The 23,263-nt window shown below is 43.1% G+C and overlaps 1 protein-coding gene across 1 annotated transcript in view; it reads right to left on the bottom strand.

Annotated features, from left to right (window-relative positions):
* Positions 1-23,263, bottom strand: part of IGFBP3 (insulin like growth factor binding protein 3) — a 119,711-nt gene that overhangs the window by 17,852 nt on the left and 78,596 nt on the right. The window contains exon 4 of the mRNA XM_077269392.1: positions 4,911-5,030. Within this exon, the coding sequence (XP_077125507.1) occupies positions 4,911-5,030 (120 nt within the window). The remainder of the gene's footprint in view (positions 1-4,910; positions 5,031-23,263) is intronic.

Genomic DNA, 23,263 nt, shown 5'->3' with positions numbered 1-23,263 from the left:
GCCACTTTAGCGGAGTAAATTATACCAGAAATTTACTCCATTATATCTGAGAAAGACAAACAGCACTGTAAGTGGTGTCCAATTCATTAAGTGACGTGTCTCTAAATGAATTAGGTGCACTTTTCTCTACCACGCCCCTTCATATAGACTGGCGTATATAATGCCACTAATAAAGAAACAAGAACTAAATTTAAAAAACAAACAAACAAACAAACAAACAAAAAAACAGGATAAAGACCAGACTCCCATCTCTCACTTTGGATTCTGGTCTTTGATCTGTCAGTGTCCATCTTTTTAAACGTACTATGAATGTATACATGTGAATTAAAGGTAACCTGTCATCAGTTTTGGCAGATATAAATTATGGCCATCACCTTTCAGGGCTGATTTACAGCATTCTAGAATGCTGTATATCTGACCCCGACCTGGAAGAGTAGAAAAATGACTTCTTATACTCACCTGCAGGGTGGTCCGGTCCGAGGGGCGTCGTTCTTCTTGGTCCAGCGCCTCCCATCTACATGTGATGCCGCCCTCCTGTTTGCTTCGTGTCACGCTCCTGCGCAGGCAAACTTCTCTGCCCTGTTGAGGGCTGAGTAAAGTGCTGCAGTGCGCAGGCGCCGGGAAAGGTCAGAGAGGCCCGGCGCCAGAACACTGCAGTACTTTGCTCTGCCCTCAAACAGGACAGAGACGTACGCCTGCGCAGGAGCGCGATGCCGGGGAGACTGTGGATGATGAAGGGACGCGTCATCCACACAAAGAAAGAAGGATAGCATCACATGAAGATGGGAGGCGCCGGACCAAGAAGAGCGACAGCCCTCAGACCAGACCGCCCCCAGGTGAGTATAATAAAAGATATTTTTCTTCTCTTCCAGGTCAGGGGCAGATATACAGCATTATAGAATGCTGTATATCAGTCCTGAAAGATGATGGCCGTAACTTATATCGGCCAAAACTAATGTCAGGTTCCCTTTACCTTGCACACATGTAACTGCCATATTTTCAGCTCTTTACAAATAAATTTAATGGCTTGCTCATTTGTATTGGTAATAAGATTGACAGTTCCTAGCAGAACCTGAGTCTAAGGGCTCCTACTCACTTGTGAGCAATTCGGATGAGTCTCGCATGTTAAAACGCGGCTCCGCTGCCGGTACCCAGATTTGAGCGTGCAGCCGCATAGGAATACATGCAGCTGCACGCTCCGATCCTCTGTGCCAGGTGCAGTGCCGGGTATTGCTGTGCGAGACTCATCCGAGTCTCGCGCAAGTGAGTAGGAGCCCTAAGGGCAGGATCACACTTGCGAGAAACTTGCACGAGTCTTGCATGTCAATACCTGGCACTGCGGCCGGCACTCGGACCGAAGCGTTCTGCTGCATAGAAATACATACAGCTGCACGCTCCGGTCCCCAGTGCCGGCGGCAGTGCCAGATATTGAGACACGAGACTCGTGCGAGTGTCTCACAAGTGTGATCCTGGCCTAACAGTCACTTTCAGAACTAATCAATCAGGCTGCAGTCACACGTTCAGTATTTGGTCAGTATTTTACCTCAGTATGTGTAAGCCAAAACCAGGAGTGGGTGAAAAATACAGGAGTTGAGATGCATTTCTGTTATACTTTTCCTCTGAATGTTCCACTCCTGGTTTTAGCTTACAAGTACTGATGTAAAATACTGACCAAATACTGATAGTGTGACCATAGCCTCACAGTCATATAGGGAGCACAAGTTTTAGCCTCTTGGCTGTTTTTTTATTCTAAAAATAATGAAGGTTGGTATTACAGGAAGGGCAGGTGCAGATGGCTGTAGTTTCTCTCATCCGAGAGAACCAGGCAGATTATGCAATTAAGGGCTCATACCCATATGTGAGGAAAAAAAACGGTCCGATTTCTGGACCGAAAAAGCGGAGGCAAAACATGCGAGTGTCATGCGATGTCAATGCGATTTTTTATTGCAACAGCCATATGACATCCGTATGCAATCCGTGTGCAATTTTATTTTAACATGAGCTTTTACATACAGCAGTTCTCTGACATTTACACATCGTTTTACAACGAAATATTGTTCAAAACACACATACACACACACACATATATACATATATAACAGATAGATAGATAGATAGATAGATGATAGATAGATAGATAGATAGATAGATAGATAGATAGAAAAGCGGTCAATTCCTGTGCACTTACAGTAAAATCACTGTATATATATATATATATATATCTCAGTGAGACACGTAGATAGCATAAGAGCCGCTAATTCAATTACCGGCTTTTGCTGTCTCCTTCCCAAACCCGACAGGATATTAGACATGGTTTACATGCAGTAAACCATTTCGTATCCCATATTCCGCACTAATAATGTTCCAAGTATATATGGGCAAAATTTGGGGGCTCTAGCTGTTAAAATAAAGGGCTAATTCACGTGACGTGGGCTCCCGCGCAATTTTCTCCACCAGAGTGGGAAAGCCAGTGACTGAGGGCAGATATTAATAGCCTAGAGGGACCATGGTTATTGCCCACCCCCGGCTAGAAACATCTGCCCCCAGCCACCCCACCCACCCTTTTCTGGCACTCAGCCTCTCCCTTCCCACTCCCCTGTAGCGATGGGATATGGGGTAATAAAGGGTTAATGTAACGTTAATAATGGAGAGGTGTCAATAAGACATCTATCTATTATTAATCCAATAGTAATAAAGGGTTAATAACACACACACACACACACACACAATATAGGAAAAAAGTATTTTAATGAAATAAATACACAGGGTGTTGTAATATGTTTATTATATGCTCAATCCAAATGACGACCCATGTCTTCTGTAAAAAAGGTAAAAAAAACAAACAGTAATATCCCATACCTCTCTGCCGCTACAGTCATGTCCCACCCTGTAAATCCATCAGAAGGGGTTAAATAATTTTACATCCAGGAGCCTGCTAATGCAGCTGTGCTGCTGACTGTAAAAACTGGAGAATGAATGGAAAGCAGGGGAACGTAGCTACCTAGACTTGCGGTGCTGCGCCCTCTGCTGGCATAACCTCATATGAACTCAAGCGTGAGAAAATATTCTCAAAAATTCCCATGCTCGAGTTCATATGACACCTCTCCATTATTAACCAGGCTTAATGTCACCTTACATTAGCAAGGTGACATTAACCCTTTATTACCCCATATCCCACCGCTACAGGGGAGTGGGAAGAGAGAGGCTAAGTGCCGGAAAAGGCGCATCTTACAGATGCGCCTTGTCTGGGGTGACTGTGGGCAGATGTTTCTAACCGGGGGGGGGCAATATATATGTGTGCCTCACTGATAGGTTAGGATAGAATATACATATATATATATATTCTATTCTAACCTATCAGTGTAATTTTACTGTACACCGTGCTGAATTACTGGCTTTTCAATGAACACCGATGCGTAAAAATCGGACAGCACTCGCATGGTGCGACTGCTGTGCGATTTTTTTCTCGCACCCATTGACTTGCATTGGTGAGTCTCGTCCGAGTCCGACTTCGGCTGAGAAAAAAAAATAAAAATAAATAATAATCGCAAATGAGATGTCACCTATTGACTAACATTGGTCCGAGTGCAATCCGTCCGTTTTGCTCACAAGTGAGCCCTAACACTCTGATGCAAGTCTGATCAGACTGAGCATAGTGTGATCCGATTATGTTGGATGAGAAGATTTAGGCTATGTGCACACGTCAGGATTTTCTGCAGAATTTTCCTGAACAAAACCGGACTTTTTCTGCAGGAAATCCGCATGCATTTTTTGAGTGTTTTTTGTGCGTTTTTTTCCCGGAGCTTCCTAATGCATTAAGTAGCGTCAAAAACCCCCAAAATCCGCAAAATTAATGAACATGCTGCGTTTTTTACCGCAATGCGTTTTTTTAGCGAAAAAAAAGCATCATGTGCACAAAAATTGCAGAATGCATTAAAAATGATGGGATGCTTATGTATGTGTTTTTTAATTGTTTTTTCCGAGGAAAACGGCAGAAAAAACGCAAAAAATCCTGAACGTGTGCACATAGCCTTAGGGTATGTGTCCACGTTCAGGATTGCATCAGGATTTGGTCAGGATTTTTTATCAGTATTTGTAAGCCAAAACCAGGAGTGGGTGATAAATGCAAAAAGTAGAGCATATGTTTCTATTATACTTTTCCTCTAAGGGCTCATTTCCACTGGCGAGGAAAACGGACGAGTGCAATCCGATAAAAAATCGGATTGCACTCGGACCAATGTTATTCAATAGGTGTCTTTTCATTTGCGATTTTTTTCTCAGCCGAAATCGGACTGAGAAAAAAATCGCAGCATGCTGCGATTTGCTGCGAGTCTCGGACGAGACTCGCCAATGCAAGTCAATGCGTGCGAGCAAAAAAACTTACGGAATACGGACCATCCGTATTCCGTCCGTTTTTTACGGATACATCACCATTCTGTGGCCTAGAACACTGTCCATGGTCCTGTAAATGACTGTCTAAAAATAGTTGCAGAGAAAAAAAACGGATTGCATACGGATGTCATACGGATGGTGCGATTAAAAATCGCATTGCACTCGCATTACACTCGCATGACAATCGCATGACAATCGCATACGCTACATCCCTTTTTTCGGTGCAGATTACGGACCGATTTGTCTCTCGCCAGTGGAAATGAGCCCTAATTGTTCCACTCCTGGTTTTGGCTTACAAATACTGATGTAAAATCCTGACCAAATCCTGATGCAATCCTGAACGTGGACACATACCCTAAGTGTAAAGTTTTGTCAGATCGCACTCGGACTTGCACTTGTCTGCATCTCCCCTTAGCACCACCATGAGTGATGAGGTATGGTGAGGCTATGCTTCATATAACAATCAGAATTCCAAAATATAAAAAGATCAGATTTGTCATTTCTCTTCTGTAACTTACTTGTTTTTTCTTGTAAAATCCTCTCTTATCACAGTTTGGAATATGAAATCCTCTAGGGCTCAAAATGTTCATTATCTTTAAGTGATTTAAAATGCTTTCCATTTCTCTTCGACATGGACCCTGTGAACACAACAATTTGGAGTATTCATTAATAAAATGGCTGTAACCATGGCTCAGTTGTACAGAACTTGGTAAACCCCAGAGAGGAGACGTGCCTAGAAAAGTTTTAGGGAGAGCTTTTTTTTTTTTTTTTTTTTTTTTAAACTAAATGTTTTATTAATCTTACATCTCATTACTTGACTTACAAATAAAATAAACTTACAAGCAGGCTTTTGGAGTGTTCTAACTAGTAATAGCAACCTGACCACCACTGAGTCACAATAAGGGCATACCCTTGTCCACGTTCAACTATTATCCCTGAATAAATTGTTCATACATAAAAACTAGTGTTCTACTCTAATTATTACAATTTCTCAAACTTTTTTCCCCTCTCCAATCCACCCTTAATGCAGCAGCCAGGGTCGTCCATCTGGCTAATCATTACTCGGACGTGTCTGCTCTTTGCCAGTCATTACACTGGCTGCCCATTCCTTACAGGATGCAATTCAAAGTACTTGTTCTTACCCACAAAGTTCTCCACAGTGCGGAACCCCCTTACATCTCCTCCCTCATTTCTGTCTATCGGCCTAGCAGACCACTGCGCTCTGCAAATGACTTTCTACTAACCTCTGCACTAATCCGTACCTCCCACTCCGGACTCCAAGACTTCTTCCGTGCTGCGTCAATCCTCTGGAATGCTCTACCCCAAGATATTAGGGCCATCCACAATTTGCATAGTTTTAGGCGCTCGCTCAAAACACATTTGTTCAGAGCGGCCTACCACGTTAACTAATGAAAGTCATTGTATATTTGTGTGTAGTCCATTCGCTATCTCCACCTATCACCCACCCCCTGAAGATGGCTGGAACATCACTGTAAATACATCACTGTAAATACACACCTGTACTTTGTATCTCCCCCACCTCATTGTAGATTGTAAGCTCTCACGAGCAGGGTCGTCTTATTTCGCTTTAATTATTGTATTGCTAACGTTGTTACTTATGAATGTTGTGTTTGAAACTGTTAGGCCGGCGTCACAATGGCGTGTTTTACGGACGTACGAGAGGTGCAGAAAATACGGATTGCATACGGTACAATGATTCTCTATGGCCCAGCTCCTATCTGCTGTATATTACGGATCCGTATTATACGGTCTTGTACGGCCGTAGAAAATCGCAGCATGCGGCGTTTGTCAGCGTATTGCGCAAAAAATCCGCCAATGAAAGTCTATGGGGGGGCGAGAAAATTACAGATTACACACGGACCATGCCTGTGACTTGCGAGAAATACGCAGCGGTGTTCTCTAGAAAAGCCCGCAATTCAGTGCGGTGTACAGTAAAATCACACTGACAGAATAGAATAGAATAGGCAGAATAAATGTGTACACATAGAATAGGTATAAAATATATATATATATATATATATATATATATATATATATATATATATATATATATATATTTTTTTTTTTTTTTTTTTCATATAGCGCTAGATAGCAGAAAAGCCGGTAATTCAATTGCCGGCTTTTGCTACCTCCTTCACAAACCCGACAGGGTATGGGAGATGGTTTACATACAGTAAACCATCTCATATCCCTTCTTTTATTACATGTTCCTCTTTACTAATATAACACGTGTCTCTGTGTAAAATTAGGGGTTTCTAGCTATTAAATTAAAGGGTTAAATCCCGGAAAAAATTGGCGTGGGCTCCCGCGCAATTTTCTCTGCCAGAATGGGAAACCCAGTGACTGAGGGCAGATATTAATAGCCTAGAGAGGGACCATGGTTATTGGTTCCCCCCGGCTAAAAACATCTGCCCCCAGCCACCCCAGAAAAGGCACATCTGAAAGATGCGCCTATTCTGGCACTTAGCCACTCTCTTCCCACTCCCGTGTAGCGGTGGGATATGGGGTAATGAAGGGTTAATGTCACCTTGCTATTGTAAGATGACATTAAGCCAGGTTAATAATGGAGAGGCGTAAATTATGACACCTATCCATTATTAATCCAATAGTACGAAATAGTTAATCAGACACACACACACACACACACACACACACACACACACACACACATTATTAACCCCTTCATGACCCAGCCTATTTTGACCTTAATGACCTGGCCGTCTTTTGCAATTCTGACCAGTGTCCCTTTATGAGGTAATAACTTAGGAACGCTTCAACGGATCCTAGCGGTTCTGAGATTGTTTTTTCGTGACATTTTGGGCTTCATGTTAGTGGTAAATTTAAGTCGATAATTTTTGAGTTTATTTGTGAAAAAAAACGGAAATTTGGCGATATTGGCGATTTGCAATATTCACATTTTGAATTTAAATTCTGTTAAATCAGAGAGTTATGTGACACAAAATAGTTAATAAATAACATTTCCCACATGTCTACTTTACATCAGCACAATTTTGGACACAACATTTCTTTTTTGCTAGGAAGTTACAAGGGTTAAAATTTGACCAGTGATTTCTCATTTTTACAACAAAATTTACAAAACCATTTTTTTTTAGGGACCACCTCACATTTGAAGTCAGTTTGAGGGTTCTATATGGCCGAAAATACCCAAAAGTGACACAATTCTAAAAACTGCACCCCTCAAGGTGCTGAAAACCACATTCAAGAAGTTTATTAACCCTTCAGGTGTTTCACAGCAGCAGAAGCAACATGGAAGGAAAAAATGAACATTTAACTTTTTAGTCACAAAAATGATCTTTTAGCAACAATTTTTTTATTTTCCCAAGGGTAAAAGGAGAAACTGGACCACGAACTTTGTTGTCCAATTTGTCCTGAGTACGCTGATACCTCATACAGTATGTGGGGGGTAAATCACTATTTTGGAGCACGGCAGGGCTCGGAAGGGAAGGAGCACCATTTGACTTTTTGAATGAAAAATTGGCTCCAATCTTTAGCGGACACCATGTAGCGTTTGGAGAGCCCTCGTGTGCCTAAACATTGGAGCTCCCCCACAAGTGACCCCATTTTGGAAACTAAACCCCCCAAGGAACTTATCTAGAAGCATAGTGAGCACTTTAAACTCTCAGGTGCTTCACAAATTGATCTGTAAAAATGAAAAAGTACTTTTTTTTCACACAAAAATTATTTTAGCCTCAATTTTTTCATTTTCACATGGGCAACAGGATAAAATGGATCCTAAAATTTGTTGGGCAATTTCTCCTGAGTACGCCGATACCTCATATGTAGGGGTAAACCACTGTTTGGGTGCACGGCAAGGCTCGGAAGGGAAGGAGTGCCATTTGACTTTTTCAATGGAAAATTAGCTCCAATCGTTAGCGGACACCATGTCGCGTTTGGAGAGCCCCTGTGTGCCTAAACATTGGAGCTCCCCTACAAGTGACCCCATTTTGGAAACTAGACCCCCCAAGGAACTTATCTAGATGCATAGTGAGCACTTTAAACCCCCAGGTGCTTCATAGAAGTTTATAACGCAGAGCCGTGAAAATACAAAATATTTTTTCTTTCCTCAAAAATGATTTTTAACCCGGAATTTTTTATTTTCCCAAGGGTAACAGGAGAAATTGGACCCCAAATGTTGTTGTCCAGTTTGTCCTGAGTACGATGATATCCCATATGTGGGGGTAAACCACTGTTTGGGTGCACGGCAGGGCTCGGAAGAGAAGGCACGCCATTTGGCTTTTTGAATAGAAAATTAGCTCCAATCATTAGCGGACACCATGTCACGTTTGGAGAGCCCCTGTGTGCCTAAACATTGGAGCTCCCCCACAAGTGACCCCATTTTGGAAACTAGACCTCCCAAGGAACTAATCTAGATGTGTGTTGAGCACTTTGAACCCCCAATTGCTTCACAGAAGTTTATAATGCAGAGCCATGAAAATAAAAAATAATTTTTCTTTCTTCAAAAATGATGTTTTAGCAAGCAATTTTTTATTTTCACAAGGGTAACAGGAGAAATTGGACCCCAATAGTTGTTGACCAGTTTGTTTTGAGTACACTGATACCCCATATGTTGGGGTAAACCACTGCTTGGGCACACGTCAGGGCTCGGAAAGGAAGTAGTGACGTTTTGAAATGCAGACTTTGATGGAATGGTCTGCGGGCGTCACGTTGCGTTTGCGGAGCCCCTGATGTGCCTAAACAGAAGAAACCCCACAAAAGTGACCCCATTTTGGAAACTAGACCCCCCCAAGGAACTTATCTAGATGTGTGGTGAGCACTTTGAACCCCCAAGTGCTTCACAGAAGTTTATAACGCAGAGCCATGAAAATAAAAAATAATTTTTCTTTCCTCAAAAATTATGTATTAGCAAGCAATTTTTTATTTTCGCAAGAGCAACAGGAGAAATTGGACCCCAATAGTTGTTGCCCAGTTTGTCCTGAGTATGCTGTTACCCCATATGTGGGGGTAAACCACTGTTTGGGCGCACGGCGGGGCTCGGAAGGGAGGGAGCACCATTTGACTTTTTGTACGCAAGATTGGCTGGAATCAATGGTGGCGCCATGTTGCGTTTGGAGACCCCTAATGTGCCTAAACAGTGGAAACCCCTCAATTCTAACTCCAACACTAACCCCAACACACCCCTAACCCTAATCCCAACTCTAGCCATAACCCTAATCACAACCCTAACCCCAACACAATCCTAACCACAACCCTAACCCTAATCCCAACCCTAACCCTAACCCCAACTTTAACCCCAACACACCCCTAACCATAACCCTAAGGACAAGCCTATTCTTAACCCTTTTTCCAACCCTAGCACTAATTCCAACCCTAACTCTAATTCCAACCCTAAGGCTATGTGCCCAGGTTGCGGATTCGTGTGAGATTTTTCCACACCATTTTTGAAAAATCCGCAGGTAAAAGGCACTGCGTTTTACCTGCGGATTTACAGCAGATTTCCAGTGTTTTTTATGCGGATTTCACCTGCGGATTCCTATTGAGGAACAGGTGTAAAGCGCTGCGGAACCCGCACAAAGAATTAACATGCTGCGGAAAATACAACGCAGCATTTCCGCGCGGTATTTTCCGCACCATGGGCAAAGCGGATGGTACTGTAAACCTGATGGAACACTGCTACGAATCCGCAGCGGCCAATCCGCTGCGGATCCGCAGCCAAATCCGCACCGTGTGCACATAGCCTAATTCTAACGCTAACCCTAGTTCTAACCCTAACCCTAGTGGAAAAAAAAAATATTTTCTTTATTTTATTATTATTGTCCCTACGTATGGGGGTGTTACTGGGGGGGTCATTTACTATTTTTTTATTTTGATCACTGTGATAGGTTTTATCACAGTGATCAAAATGTAGCTGGAACGAATCTGCCGGCCGGAAGACGCACTGCGCATTTTGGAAGATGGCGGGGCCCGTGGAGAAGATGGACGGACACCGGGAAGCTCGGTAAGTGTGAGGGGGGGGAAGGATCGGAGCACGGGCGGAGCGGACAGGAGGACGGGGGAGCGGACAGGACGACGGAGGGGAGCGGAGCACAGGGTGGAGGACTGGGGAGGAGATCGATGGCGGTGGGGGGTGTTATGGACCTGGTGGTTAGGAGCACCCGGAATGACCTGATGAGTAAACTAGAATTCGGAACAAGCTCTGGGAAAGTGGGAACTCTGCTGACCGCAAACACTACTCCTATCACACACACTAGAAATAGCCGTGGAGCGTACCTAACTCTCCCTAAACGCCTCTTCACAGCCTAAGAGCTAACTACCCCTAAAGATAGAAATAGAAGCCTAACCTTGCCTCAGAGAAATTCCCCAAAGGTAAAGGCAGCCCCCCCCCCACATATATTGACTGTGAGTTAAGAGGAAAGTCACAAACACAGGAATGAAACAGGTTTTAGCAAAGGAGGCCAGACTTAACTACTTAGTCAGAGGATAGAAAAGGGAACTATGCGGTCAGCACAAAAGACTACAAAAAAACACGCAGAGTAAGCAAAAAGACTCCCCACACCGACTCACGGTGTGGAGGTGCCACTCTGCACCCCAGAGCTTCCAGCTAGCAAGGGAATATCATGATAGCAAGCTGGACTAGAAATAGCAGTACTAAGAAATATATTCAGGAAGCAGTAACAAAAAATGAACTAGCAAAGACTTAGCTTCTGCTGGAGTAGACAGGTCCTCAGAGAATTCCAAGAGAGATCTGAACCAATACTAAACCATTGACAGCTGGCATGAAGTAACGATCTGAGTGGAGTTAAATAGGGAAGCCAGCATAGCAATAAACGAGAGCAGCTGACAAAGCCAACCTCAGTGACCAGCAGTTCCGCTCAAAGCCACCAGAGGTAGTCCAAGAGCAGAACTAACCAAAGTACCATTCATGACCACAGGAGGGAGTCCGAGAACGGAATTCACAACAGGGGGATGCAGACCAGTGTTTCCAGCCATGGCCGATGATATTGCAGCATCGGCCATGGCTGGATTGTAATATTTCACCAGTTTCAATAGTGAAATATTACAAATCACTCTGATTGGCTGTTTCACTTTCAACAGCCAATCAGAGCGATCGTAGCCACGGGGGGGGGGGGGGGGTGAAGCCACCCCCCCTGGGCTGAAGTACCACTCCCCCTGTCCCTGCAGATCTGGTGAAATTGGAGTTAACCCTTTCACCTGATCTGCAGGGACGTGATCATTCCATGACGCCACATAGGCGTCACAGGTCGGGTTGGCACCGACTTTCATGACGCCTACGTGGCGTCAAAGGTCGGGAAGGGGTTAAAAAGTATTTTAATGAAATAAAGACACATGGTGTTGTAATATTTTATTATACTCTTAATCCACCTGAAGACCCTTGTCACCTGAAATAAAGTGAAAAAACAAACAAACAACAATATTCCATACCTTCCGTCGTTCAGTCTTGTCCCACGCTGTAAATCCATCTGAATGGGTTAAATCATTTTACACGCAGCTCTGCTAATGCAGCTGTGCCCCTGACTGTAAAACTTGGTGAATGAATGGAATGCAGGGGAATGTCCTGCAGTTACCTTGAGTCGCGGTGATGCGCCCAGTGCTGGATGAACTCATATGAACTCGAGCCTGGGAACTTTTCAGAATATTTTCCCAGGCCCGAGTTCATTTGAGTTCATCCAGCAGAGGGCGCATCACCGCGACTCGAGGTAACTACAGGACATTCCCCTGCATTCCATTCATTCACCAAGGTTTACAGACAGGAGCACAGCTGCATTAGCAGAGCTCCTGGGTGTAAAATGATTTAACCCCTTCAGATGGATTTACTGCGTGGGACAAGACTGAACGACGGAAGGTATGGAATATTGTTGTTTGTTTTTTTTCACTTTATTTCAGGTGACAAGGGTCTTCAGGTGGATTAAGAGTATAATAAAATATTAAAACACCATGTGTCTATTTCATTAAAATACTTTTTAATAACGTGTGTATGTTTTATTAACCATTTCGTACTATTGGATTAATAATGGATAGGTGTCATAATTGACGCCTCTCCATTATTAACCAGGCTTAATGTCACCTTACAATAGCAAGGTGACATTAACCCTTCATTACCCCATATCCCACCGCTACACGGGAGTGGGAAGAGAGAGGCTATAATAATAATAATAATTTTTATTTATATAGCGCCAACATATTCCGCAGCACTTTACAATTAAGCGGGGACATGTACAGACAAATTCAATACAAGTTACAATTTAAACAGTGACATTAGGAGTGAGGTCCCTGCTCGCAAGCTTACAATCTACAAGGAAATGGGGGGGACACAATAGGTGAAAAGTGCTTGTTATTTCAGGTCTGGCAATTATAATAAATAGGGATTTCATATAAAGCTGCATGATCCGGTCATCAGCCCGTGTGTTTAAGTGCAATAGTCAAGTATCAAGTGCAGTTATCATGTGCATGGAGGGTGTGGAGACAGATGAATAGTAGGGTGCAGATTCAGAATAATATTTGGAAGGAGGGAACAGGGCAAATTTAGTTTACTGAGTAGTTGATGTGGTAGGCTTGTTTGAAGAGATGGGTTTTTAAAGCGCGCTTGAACAGGTCGGGGCTAGGTATCAGTCTGTTCGTCTGGGGAAGTGCATTCCAGAGAGCTGGCGCAGCACCAGGGCTGTGGAGTCAGTAAGCCACAGTTGCAACTCCGACTCCTGGATTTTATCAGGTTCCGACTCCGATTCCGGCTCCGACTTCATAAATGGCCAATTCGTAACAATAAATTTAATGTTGTAAAATATTAACATCGTGCTTATTCAGTTTCTCACCATCATATAAGTAATCAGACCACTTAGAGCAAAAACTATATTTATTAGCATACAATTAGAATATAGCAAATAACTTTTATAAACTTTTCTAAACTCTTGTAAGTAAATATGCAATAAACACTGTTATGCAGTTAATAAGAAGAAATCTATAAATTTGTCCTCAGAAAAAGTATTGCCTCTGTCAGATCCTCCTTCATGGATGCCCTCAAATCTGATGTAATTATTTTGAGAGCAGAGAACAACCTCTCTACACTAACTTGGGTTGGTGGCAAAGCAGTAACCACTCAGGCAACATCTCTGACAATGTCAGGATACAGAGGAATCGCTTGTTGCACTGTTATTTTTGATGAACGGTCAAATTTCTCAATTTCTTTTAGTGCACATGAAAAATTCTGCTGAAATGTACTGGCTGTGTTCTTTGATGGGGTTGACTCTTCTTCTATGCGGGAACGCTTTGCACGGTCCTTGTGATCCAAATATTTTTTTAAATTAAATTCTTCATCAGTTGATGAGGGTGAAGATGTGGCAGGACGACCAAATTCTTCTTGTTCCTCCTGACTGTTCTGCAACCCTTTCATCCTTACTGCTATTTCAAACAGAGCTTCTTTTCCTTTCGTTAGCTGTTGATCATCCAGAAGAATCCGATGCATTGGGTCTACATAAACAGCTGCCAAAAGAGTGTTATTTTGTAATAGTAGCTCCTCTCTCCATTTCATTGATGTAGCAATGCCACTGGCAATTAACCCTCCTCTTTGGGACAGGCGAAACATCAGGTTCTTCCACTCCTTTAAGAAAATACCTGGAGTTAAGTCCTCTGCTTGTAATATTTTAGTCACTGTAAATGGGTGCTCTAGGAATTTTTCCAGCTCAGTCACCTAATTCCACTGACTTTCATTTAGCGTCAGTTGAGGGTTAGCCATGTCTACAAGAAAGGTTTTCAGTTCAACCAAGCTCTGAATCATTAAGTAAGTACTGCCCCATCGTGTAGCTTGATCAATAATTGCCCCTTTCCCAGCATGTCTCTTCAAAATTGAGTCAACTTTAGGGGTTCTGGCAACAGTAGCCAATTTTCACACCTTGCCAATCAGTGCAGCAGCATGTCCTTCTTGCAGACTGTCCCTTATAGCCAGCTGTAGCGTATGCACAACACAGCGCATGTGATGAATGAAAGAACGTATTGACACACAGTTTCAACAAGATCATCATAGCTATCATGTTGCTGTTCATCTGAAGCAATTTCAGTTTGCTCCTCAGTTACAATACTGTGTTCCTCTATTTCAAACATTTCTGTGTCTGTGGACCCAAAATGTTCTTCTAGCTGCTGGTCACCATCATTACTCTCATTCATTAGCTTAATAGTATCATATCATATTTGAAGCATTGTCAGTTACGACAGAAAGAACTTGCTCTTTTTTAAGTTAATAGTCTTCCAGAACCTTTTCCACCAAGACCTGGAGAAACTCACTGGTGTGATGAGCTTTGGTGTCTTTTACTGCCAATGTCTTGGTAACTATTTCATTTTTGTCACAAACAAATCGGACATTGATGGCAAAATAGTTCACTCTGTGACGTGTGCAGGCATCCATTTTAAGAAACAGAAAGCGTCCCTTGAGAGTTTTTTTAAGTTCTTCCTTTTGTTTAAAAGCTTCTTCGATTACTAATTTTCTAATACGCTCTCTCTCCAGAGAAACACCAAGCTTGCGGGCCATTTCCCCATTCAGACACATAAAAGCTGGTCGTGAAAATAATGAAATAGGCACACTATCCTTTACAACAAGCTCTATGATCTGTTTTTTAAATGTATCTACTGTCATTGTCACAGTAACTTTGTCACTGACAAAATATCTTGCAACTGATGTCTGCAAAGTTCTCTGCTCCTTTGTTTGGCTGGAAGAGCTGGGCACTGGTTCATTGGTTTGGATGCAGTCTCTCTCATCCACTGCTTTCAGTACTTCTGGATGAAAGCGCTGTAAATGTCTCTTTAGATTAGAAGCTCTGGTAGCAGCATTTTTATCTTTGCCTGAATATGCACTGATCTTGGCTTCACAGCATTTGTTTTTGTCTGGATCATTTGTCATACACTTACAGACATAATGTTTGCTATCTTGAGTGATGGTGAAATGTTCAAATACAGCTGATTTAATGTGACGCTGATTTAATGTGACGCTTCTTTGACATTCTCAGGTTTTTTATTCTGCATTCACAATCCAAATGACAATTGTTTTTCCTAAAAACAATTGTACAAAATTATTGCCAGGTCAGTAATACTGTTATTCCTCATGTACTTACAGTTAACTGATGCAAAGTTTGTTGAAAGGATAATACTTCTTACAGTCTTCCTCTTCTGAGTAGCAGCCGTGAGATGCTTGGAAGACGCACACCTAGTAAACATCTAGACTAGAGGAGGAGCTTTACTACTAAGAATTTGCAACATTTTCACTTTCAGTTTCATACATTGTAAGTAGGGGAGTTGGGGCACCATGAGGTTAACCAAGTATAAGATTAGATAAGGGCAGTGGAGAACAGTGACACACAAGAAGTAAGAAATGTCTCTATCTCCAGCAGAACTGCTTATCACTGTTGTTCATAGTTTGATAGAACATATATATTTGAGTAACATTTATAAAATTCATATGAAAGTTCAATTATGAAATGTTAATACTTTTTTTTTTAAAGCAGGAGTCAGTACATTTCTACTGACTCCAACCAAAACTAACTCCGACTCTGACTCAACGACTCCGATTCCACAGCCCTGCGCAGCACGAGAGAAGTCTTGGAGACGGAGGTGCGAGGTTCGGATTACAGGGGATGTTAGTCTTAGGTCTTTTGTAGAACGGAAGGCACTTGTAGGGCAATAGACAGAGATGAGAGAGGAGATATAAGGCGGTGCAGAACTGTGGAGAGCTTTGTGGGTAAGAGAAAGGAGTTTATACTGGACCCTGTAGCGAATGGGTAGCCAGTGTAATGACTGGCACAAGATGGAGGCATCGGTGAAGCAGCTGGACAGAAATATGACCCTGGCTGCCGCATTCAAGATGGATTGGAGAGGAGAAAGTTTGGTAAGAGGGAGACCGATCAGAAGAGAGTTGCAGTAGTCCAGACGAGAATGAATAAGAGCGACATTAAGAGTCTTAGCAGTTTCAAAGGTGAGAAAAGGTCGGATTCTGGAGATGTTTTTGAGATTCAGGTGACAAGAGCGAGTGAGTGATCGGATATAGGGAGTAAAGGAAAGTTCGGTGTCGAATAGGACCCCAAGACAGCAGGCATGCTGCTTGGGAATTATGGTTGAACCTCCGAACCTCCAGGGTAATTTCGATGTTGGGTAGAGTGAGGTTAGTAGAAGGGAGAAACACAAGAAGTTCCGTTTTGAGAGATTTAGTTTCAGATAGAGGGAGGACATGATGTTAGAGATAGCAGACAGACAATCCTTGGTATTTTTAATTAGGGTAGGGGTGATGTCAGGGGAAGAAGTATATAATTGGGTGTCATCAGCATAGAGATGATACTGGAACCCAAATCTACTGATTGTTTGTCCAATAGGGGCCGTGTATAGAGAGAAGAGGAGGGGGCCTAGGACTGAGCCCTGCGGAACCCCGATAGTAAGGGGACGAGGAGAGGAAGAGGAGCCGGCAAAGGATACAGTGAAGGAGCGGTCAGAGAGGTAGGAGAACCAGGAGAGGGCTGTGTCCTTGAGGCCTATGGAGCGGAGCACAGTGAGGAGGAGCTGGTGATCCACAGTGTCAAATGCGGCAGAGAGATCCAGGAGAATCAGCAGAGAGCAGTGACCTTTGGATTTAGCTAAGTGCCAGAGTAGGCGCATCTTCCAGATGTGCCTTTTCTGGGGTGGCTGGGGGCAGATGTTTTTAGCCGGGGGGGGGGGTCCTATAACCATGGTCCCTCTCTAGGCTATTAATATCTGCCCTCAGTCACTGGCTTTCCCACTCTGGCGGAGAAAATTGCGCGGGAGCCCACGCCAATTTTTTCCGGGATTTAACCCTTTAATTTAATAGCTAGAGACCCCAAATTTTACACAGAGACACTTGTTATATTAGTGAAGAGGAATATCTAATAAAAGAAGGGATATGAGATGGTTTACTGTATGTAAACCATGTCTCATATCCTGTCGGGTTTGTGAAGGAGATAGCAAAACCGGCAATTGATTTACCGGCTTTTCTGCTATGTAGCGCTGAATTAAAAAAATATAATATATATATATATATACACTGTATATATGTTTAAGAATATTTGAGCCGATGGATCCATGATATGTCCATTTTGCAAGCCTGCATGAAAAAAACGCCGTACGGAAGCCATACAGATGCCATACGGATGACACATGGATAAATTTGTGCGTAAAAAAACGCATCCTCGCATTGAATACGGAACAGTGTTTTGGGACAATTTCTGCGTATTACGGCCGTAAAAAACGGACCGTATTTTCATACGCCTAGTGTGAAGCCGGCCTTAAACTGTAAAGCCCTGCGGAATATGTTGGCGCTATATAAAGATTATTATTTATTATTAACTTTTCCCTATATATAATACATAAAAATGCATTGTATTTATATCTATCCAAAATTAAAGCTAATTATGACAATAAAACTACTATACCTACATGGTATGAAATACAGTTACCGTAATTAGAGGTTCATTCATGTATCAGTTTTTCATGTAAGAGAGCCCTCTGTTTTATTTCACGAATAGTACTTGTGCCTCGGATGGTCTATGGGGCTGTTCACATGTTAGATTCTATTCTCAGACTAGGTGGTCCGTTCAAAAATCGATATTGATCCAAGTGTTTAATCAAGATCAGCAATGCAAGGCTATGGGTCAATGGAAAAAAATCTGACAGCATTTGGATGCCATCTGTGTGCTGTCTGATTTTCCACTGACAAGGAACTTTTTTTTTCTCAGTGAAAAAAAAAAAAAATTATGAGAATTTAACCAAACTGCTGAAAAAAAATAAATAAAAAAAAAATCTGATTAAACTTGGTCTGTTTCCCTCGCAGGTTAAAAAATCCTGATTCTGAACAAGGCCCAAGGATGTGCTGCAACGCAAGATGGGGGAAGAGTTTAACGCCATCTCTGAGCTCAGGACAGTCGGTGTATGCATGCTTTTATTAAGACAATCACCACAGCTTTACCATTTCTACAGGCTTTAGTGTTTACTTCTGCTGTAGTATTACCCATCAGCTATACCATTCATTAGTTGCAGCTGAAACTATATTCCTTGTTGGTTTTGTATAGTTTACCTCACATCTTGAATTGCATCATCTACTATATAATTGTCTAAGGGTCACTTCAGTCTGTCTGTCTGTAACGGAAATCCCAAGTCGCTGAATGGTCGCGGCAAAACAGCCACGACCAATCAGCGAAGGGGACAGTCCGGCGGCAAAACGGCCGCTCCTTACTCCCCGCAGTCAGTGCCCGGCGCCCGCTCCATACTCCCCTCCAGTCACCACTCACACAGGGTTAATGGCAGCGTTATGCCGCGCTGTAACGCACTCCGTTAACGCTGCTATTAACCCTGTGTGACCAACTTTTTACTATTGATGCTGCCTATGCAGCATCAATAGTAAAAAGATCTAATGTTAAAAATAATTTAAAAAAATAAAAAATAGTTATATACTCACCGTCAGTTGGGCCCTCGGATCCAGAACAGGCCTTTCCCACTCCTCGCGACGTTCCGTTGATCGCTCCATGCATTGCGATCTCACGAGACCCCTACGTCATCATCTCGCGAGACTGCAACGCACTCTTGGGACTGGAGCATCGGTAAATGCTTTGCCTGGATCCGGGGCCAACGGAAGGTGAGTATATAACTATATTTTACTTCTTTTTTTAACGGGTATATGATGCCCACATTGCTATACTACGTGTGTTAGGGGTCGAGTTCCTGCCTCTGCACGGGGGGAATCTCGGGCCATCTCCGCTGCGGTCTCCCATTCTTCTTCTGCCGCAGTGCAGCCTGCTCAGCGGAGACGTCAGTCCCAGCATCTCACTCAGTCTGACTCTGTGCAAAGAGTTACTGCTGCTTTTCCTGCTTCTGCCATGGAAGTCAGTGCTGGGCAGCAGCGAGCAGACGCTTCTGGGACTAAGTCCTGCTTTTCTCGTTCTGAGCATGCCCAGAGTAAGATCTCTCAGTGGAGATCGAGGGTCACATGATCAGATACTGCAGCTAAGGCCATTGGTCCTTCAGGAAGGTCCTGTACGTGCTGCAACTATTTAAGGCTCGCATGGCCGCACGGCCATGCGCTAGTATTGTTCTATGTTATGTGCTTTGCGCCAGTGTGGTCATGTGAGTTTGTGTTCAGGGACCGGCTGAAATAAGCCCCTAGAATGCTGGCACCTCCTGCGAGGAGATTATGTGTGAATGTATTCAGGGACCAGGCTGAAATAAGCCCCTAGAATGCTGGCACCTCCGGCGAGGAGTTTGTGTGCATGCATGACCACTGACTGCTCTCAGTTGAGTATTTATCCTGTGCCACTGTGAAGTCAAACAGGGTGCAGTGCTTTGAGTTTCGGCTACTCTGTGAAGTAACAGGGTTAGCTCATACTGCCATATAGTTCTGCCGTTTGCTAGCAGCAGGTTCTCCTGCACGGTGAACCCCGGGCTGCGAACGCATCTATTATAATAAAACCTCTATATTTACTCGGTGCATTCCGCTAGCCCTAACAACGTGGGCTGTGCAATATACTATGTGGCTGTGTTATACACTACATGGGCTGTTATATACTACGTGGGCTATGTTATACACTACGTGGGCTATGTTATACACTACGTGGCTGTTATATGCTATGTGGGCTGTTATATAATACGTGGCTGTGCTATATACTACGTGGCCGGCCGAGAACAATCAGCGAAAGGCGCAGTCCGGCCGCAAATTGGCGCGGGATTTGAACCACACTTCGCTAATTGGTTGCGGTTGGCCGAATCCTGTGTATTCAATGTATTATTTTAAAATCTTCATAAATAAACTACATACATATTCTAGAATACGCGATGCGTTAGAATCGGGCTACCATCTAGTATATTATAATTAGCCAGGCAATGTTTTCCGGTTATTAATACCGTGTCTATATACACTTGTTATGACATTTCATAGGTCATTATTTCTGTGCTCATGTTACATGCACTGACATTCTTAGCCGGCCATTGCTTCCGTTCCCGTAGCATATGCATTTGCGATACTACACTCTATTTTATGCCCTGTTCTCTGCTGATTCCTTAAATTTTTTTATTCTATGTAGAATTTTCGTTTTAGATTTTGGTATAATTTCATATGAATCAATAAAGCATTTATTTTATGTGATAACCAAGTCATTTATCACTAATTGTCCTTATAATTTTATTATAGAGCAATGTTTCCCAAACTCTGGTCCTCACAGACCCGCTAAGAGGTCATGTCTTCTGGATTCCACAAGTATTGCACAGGTGATGGAATGTTTATCATGAAATTAGAACTTGTCACAGGATCTCTCACCTGTGCAATACTAAGGAAATCCTGACGGTATGATCTATTGGGGGCTGTGAGGACTGGAGTTTGGTAACACTGATAGAGCATGCAGCCTATTCTTAAGGTCGGAGTCACACTAGACCGTAATACGGATGAGTGCAATGCGATAATCGCTAATGCAAGTCTATGGGTGCGAGAAAAAAAAAAATGGATTACACACTGACCATCAGTGTGACTTGCGAGAAATACGCACCGGTGTTCTATAGAAAAGCCGGCAATTCATTGCGGTGTACAGTAAAATCACACTGACAGGTTAGAATAGAACAGATAAAATTAATGTCTATATATATCAGTGAGACACATATATATATACATACATATATTTATATTTCATATAGCGCTAGATAGCAGAAAAGCCGGTAATTCAATTGCCGGCTTTTGCCATCTCCTTCCCAAACCCGACAGGATATGAGACATGGTTTACATACAGTAAACCATTTCATATCCCTTATTTTTTTTTACATATTCCTCACTACTATTGTTAGAAGTGTCTGTTTGCTAAATTTGGGAGCTGTAGCTGTTAAAATTATGGGTTAAATCACGGAAGAAAACTGGCGTGGGCTCCAGTGCAATTTTCTCCGCCAGAGTGGGAAAGCCAGTGACTGAGGGCAGATACTAATAGCCTAGAGAGGGACATTTTGTTATTGGCCCCCCCTGGTTAAAAACATCTGCCCCCAGAAAAGGCACATCTGTAAGATGCCCATATTCTGGCACTTGGCCACTCTCCTGTAGTGGTGGGATATGGGGTAATAAAGGGTTAATGTCACCTTGCTATTGTAAGGTGACATTAAGCCAGGTTAATAATGGAGAGGTGTCAATAAGACACCTATCCATTAATAATCCTATGTTCTTAAAGGGTTAAAAAAAACACTCAAACATTAGGAAAAAAGTATTTTAATGAAATAAAGACACATGGTGTTGTAATAGTTTATTAAACGCTCAATCCAATTGAAGACCCTTGTCACCTGAAACAAAGTTAAAATAAAAAAACAATATCCCATACCTCTCCGGCGTTACAGTCAAGTCCCACGATGTAAATCCATCAGAAGGAGTTAAATAATTTTTTCTGCCCTCAGTCACTGACTTTCCCTCTCTGGCGGAGAAAATTGTGTGGGAGCCCACGCCAGTTTTTTTCTGTGATTTAACCCTTTATTTTAACAGCTAGAGCCCCCAAATTTAGCACACAAGCACACACACTCAACAAACATTATTAGTGAGGAATATGTACAAAAATAAGGGATATGTAATGGTTTACTGTATGTAAACCATGTCTCATATCCTGTCGGGTTTGGGAAGGAGATAGCAAAAGCCGGCAATTGAATTACCGGCTTTCCTGCTATCTAGCGCTATATGAAAAAAAAAAAAAATATATATATATATATATATATATATATATATATATATATATATATACGCATACATATATATTGTGATGCAGCGGTATGACCACACACAGTGAAACGGCAGTGGCCCAAGAAAGTTCAAACAAAACGTTCTTTTATTGTGTTACTTCACACAGTCAATATAGTATACGGCTTCTTCATACAGTCCATTAATAATGCATGGCTATATGACGCAGTCAATACACAGGCCGAACATCCCTCTGTCCAGTTTCCCTGGGTGACCGCACGCCGGTAACAAGTCTCTGTACTCACTCAGCACACTGCACTCTTTATCCTCTGGAGTGCAGCCGGGTACACGTAAGACAGCCCAAGACGCAGGGTGTCAGTCTCTCTGGTTCCTTTAGCCTCTGTGCTGCTCCACACAGAGAGAGCTCTGCAGACAACTGCCCTGTCTGCTTCCAAGAACACACTGACACACCTCCCCCACTACTACAGGGCTTTTTAGGGCTGTCCCACGCGTCCAGATAATTCCGGTACCGGAAAAAATCGGTACCGGAGTTATCCGTGTCCGTGTGCCCGTGAGCTCACGTAGGCCATACGTGCGGCACACGTGTGCCGCCCGTGTGCCGAGTGGGTACCACACGGAGCGTGTGGTACCCACGCGTGTGGTACACTGCATCGTGCTGAAGCCGCGATTCATATCTTCTGTGCAGCAGCGTTTGCTGCATAGAAGATATGAATAATAGTGTTTAAAAGAAAGATCTATGTGTCCGCCGCCCCCCCACCCCCTGTGCGCCCCCCCGCTGTTCTGAAAATACTCACCCGCTTCCCTCGTTGGCTGTCGATGCTTCCTGGTCTGACCGCGCCTTCTACTGTATGCGGTCACGTGGGGCCGCTCATTTACAGTCATGAATAGGCGGCTCCACCCCTATGGGAGGTGGAGCCACCTATTCATGACTCTAATCGGCGGCCCCACGTGACCGCATACAGTAGAAGGGGCGGCCAGCACAGAACACTGCGAGGGAGGCGGGTGAGTATTTTCAGAACAGCGGGGGGGGGGCGCACAGGGGGTGGGGGGGTGGCGGACACATAGATCTTTCTTTTAAACACTATTATTCATATCTTCTATGCAGCAAACGCTGCTGCAGAGAAGATATGAATGGCGGCTTCAGCACCATGT

Source organism: Ranitomeya variabilis, chromosome 6 (genome assembly GCF_051348905.1).
Source record: "Ranitomeya variabilis isolate aRanVar5 chromosome 6, aRanVar5.hap1, whole genome shotgun sequence".
Lineage (NCBI taxonomy): Eukaryota > Metazoa > Chordata > Amphibia > Anura > Dendrobatidae > Ranitomeya > Ranitomeya variabilis.
The sequence above is the reverse complement of the archived record's forward strand: the minus strand, read 5'-3'. Positions and strand labels throughout refer to the sequence as shown.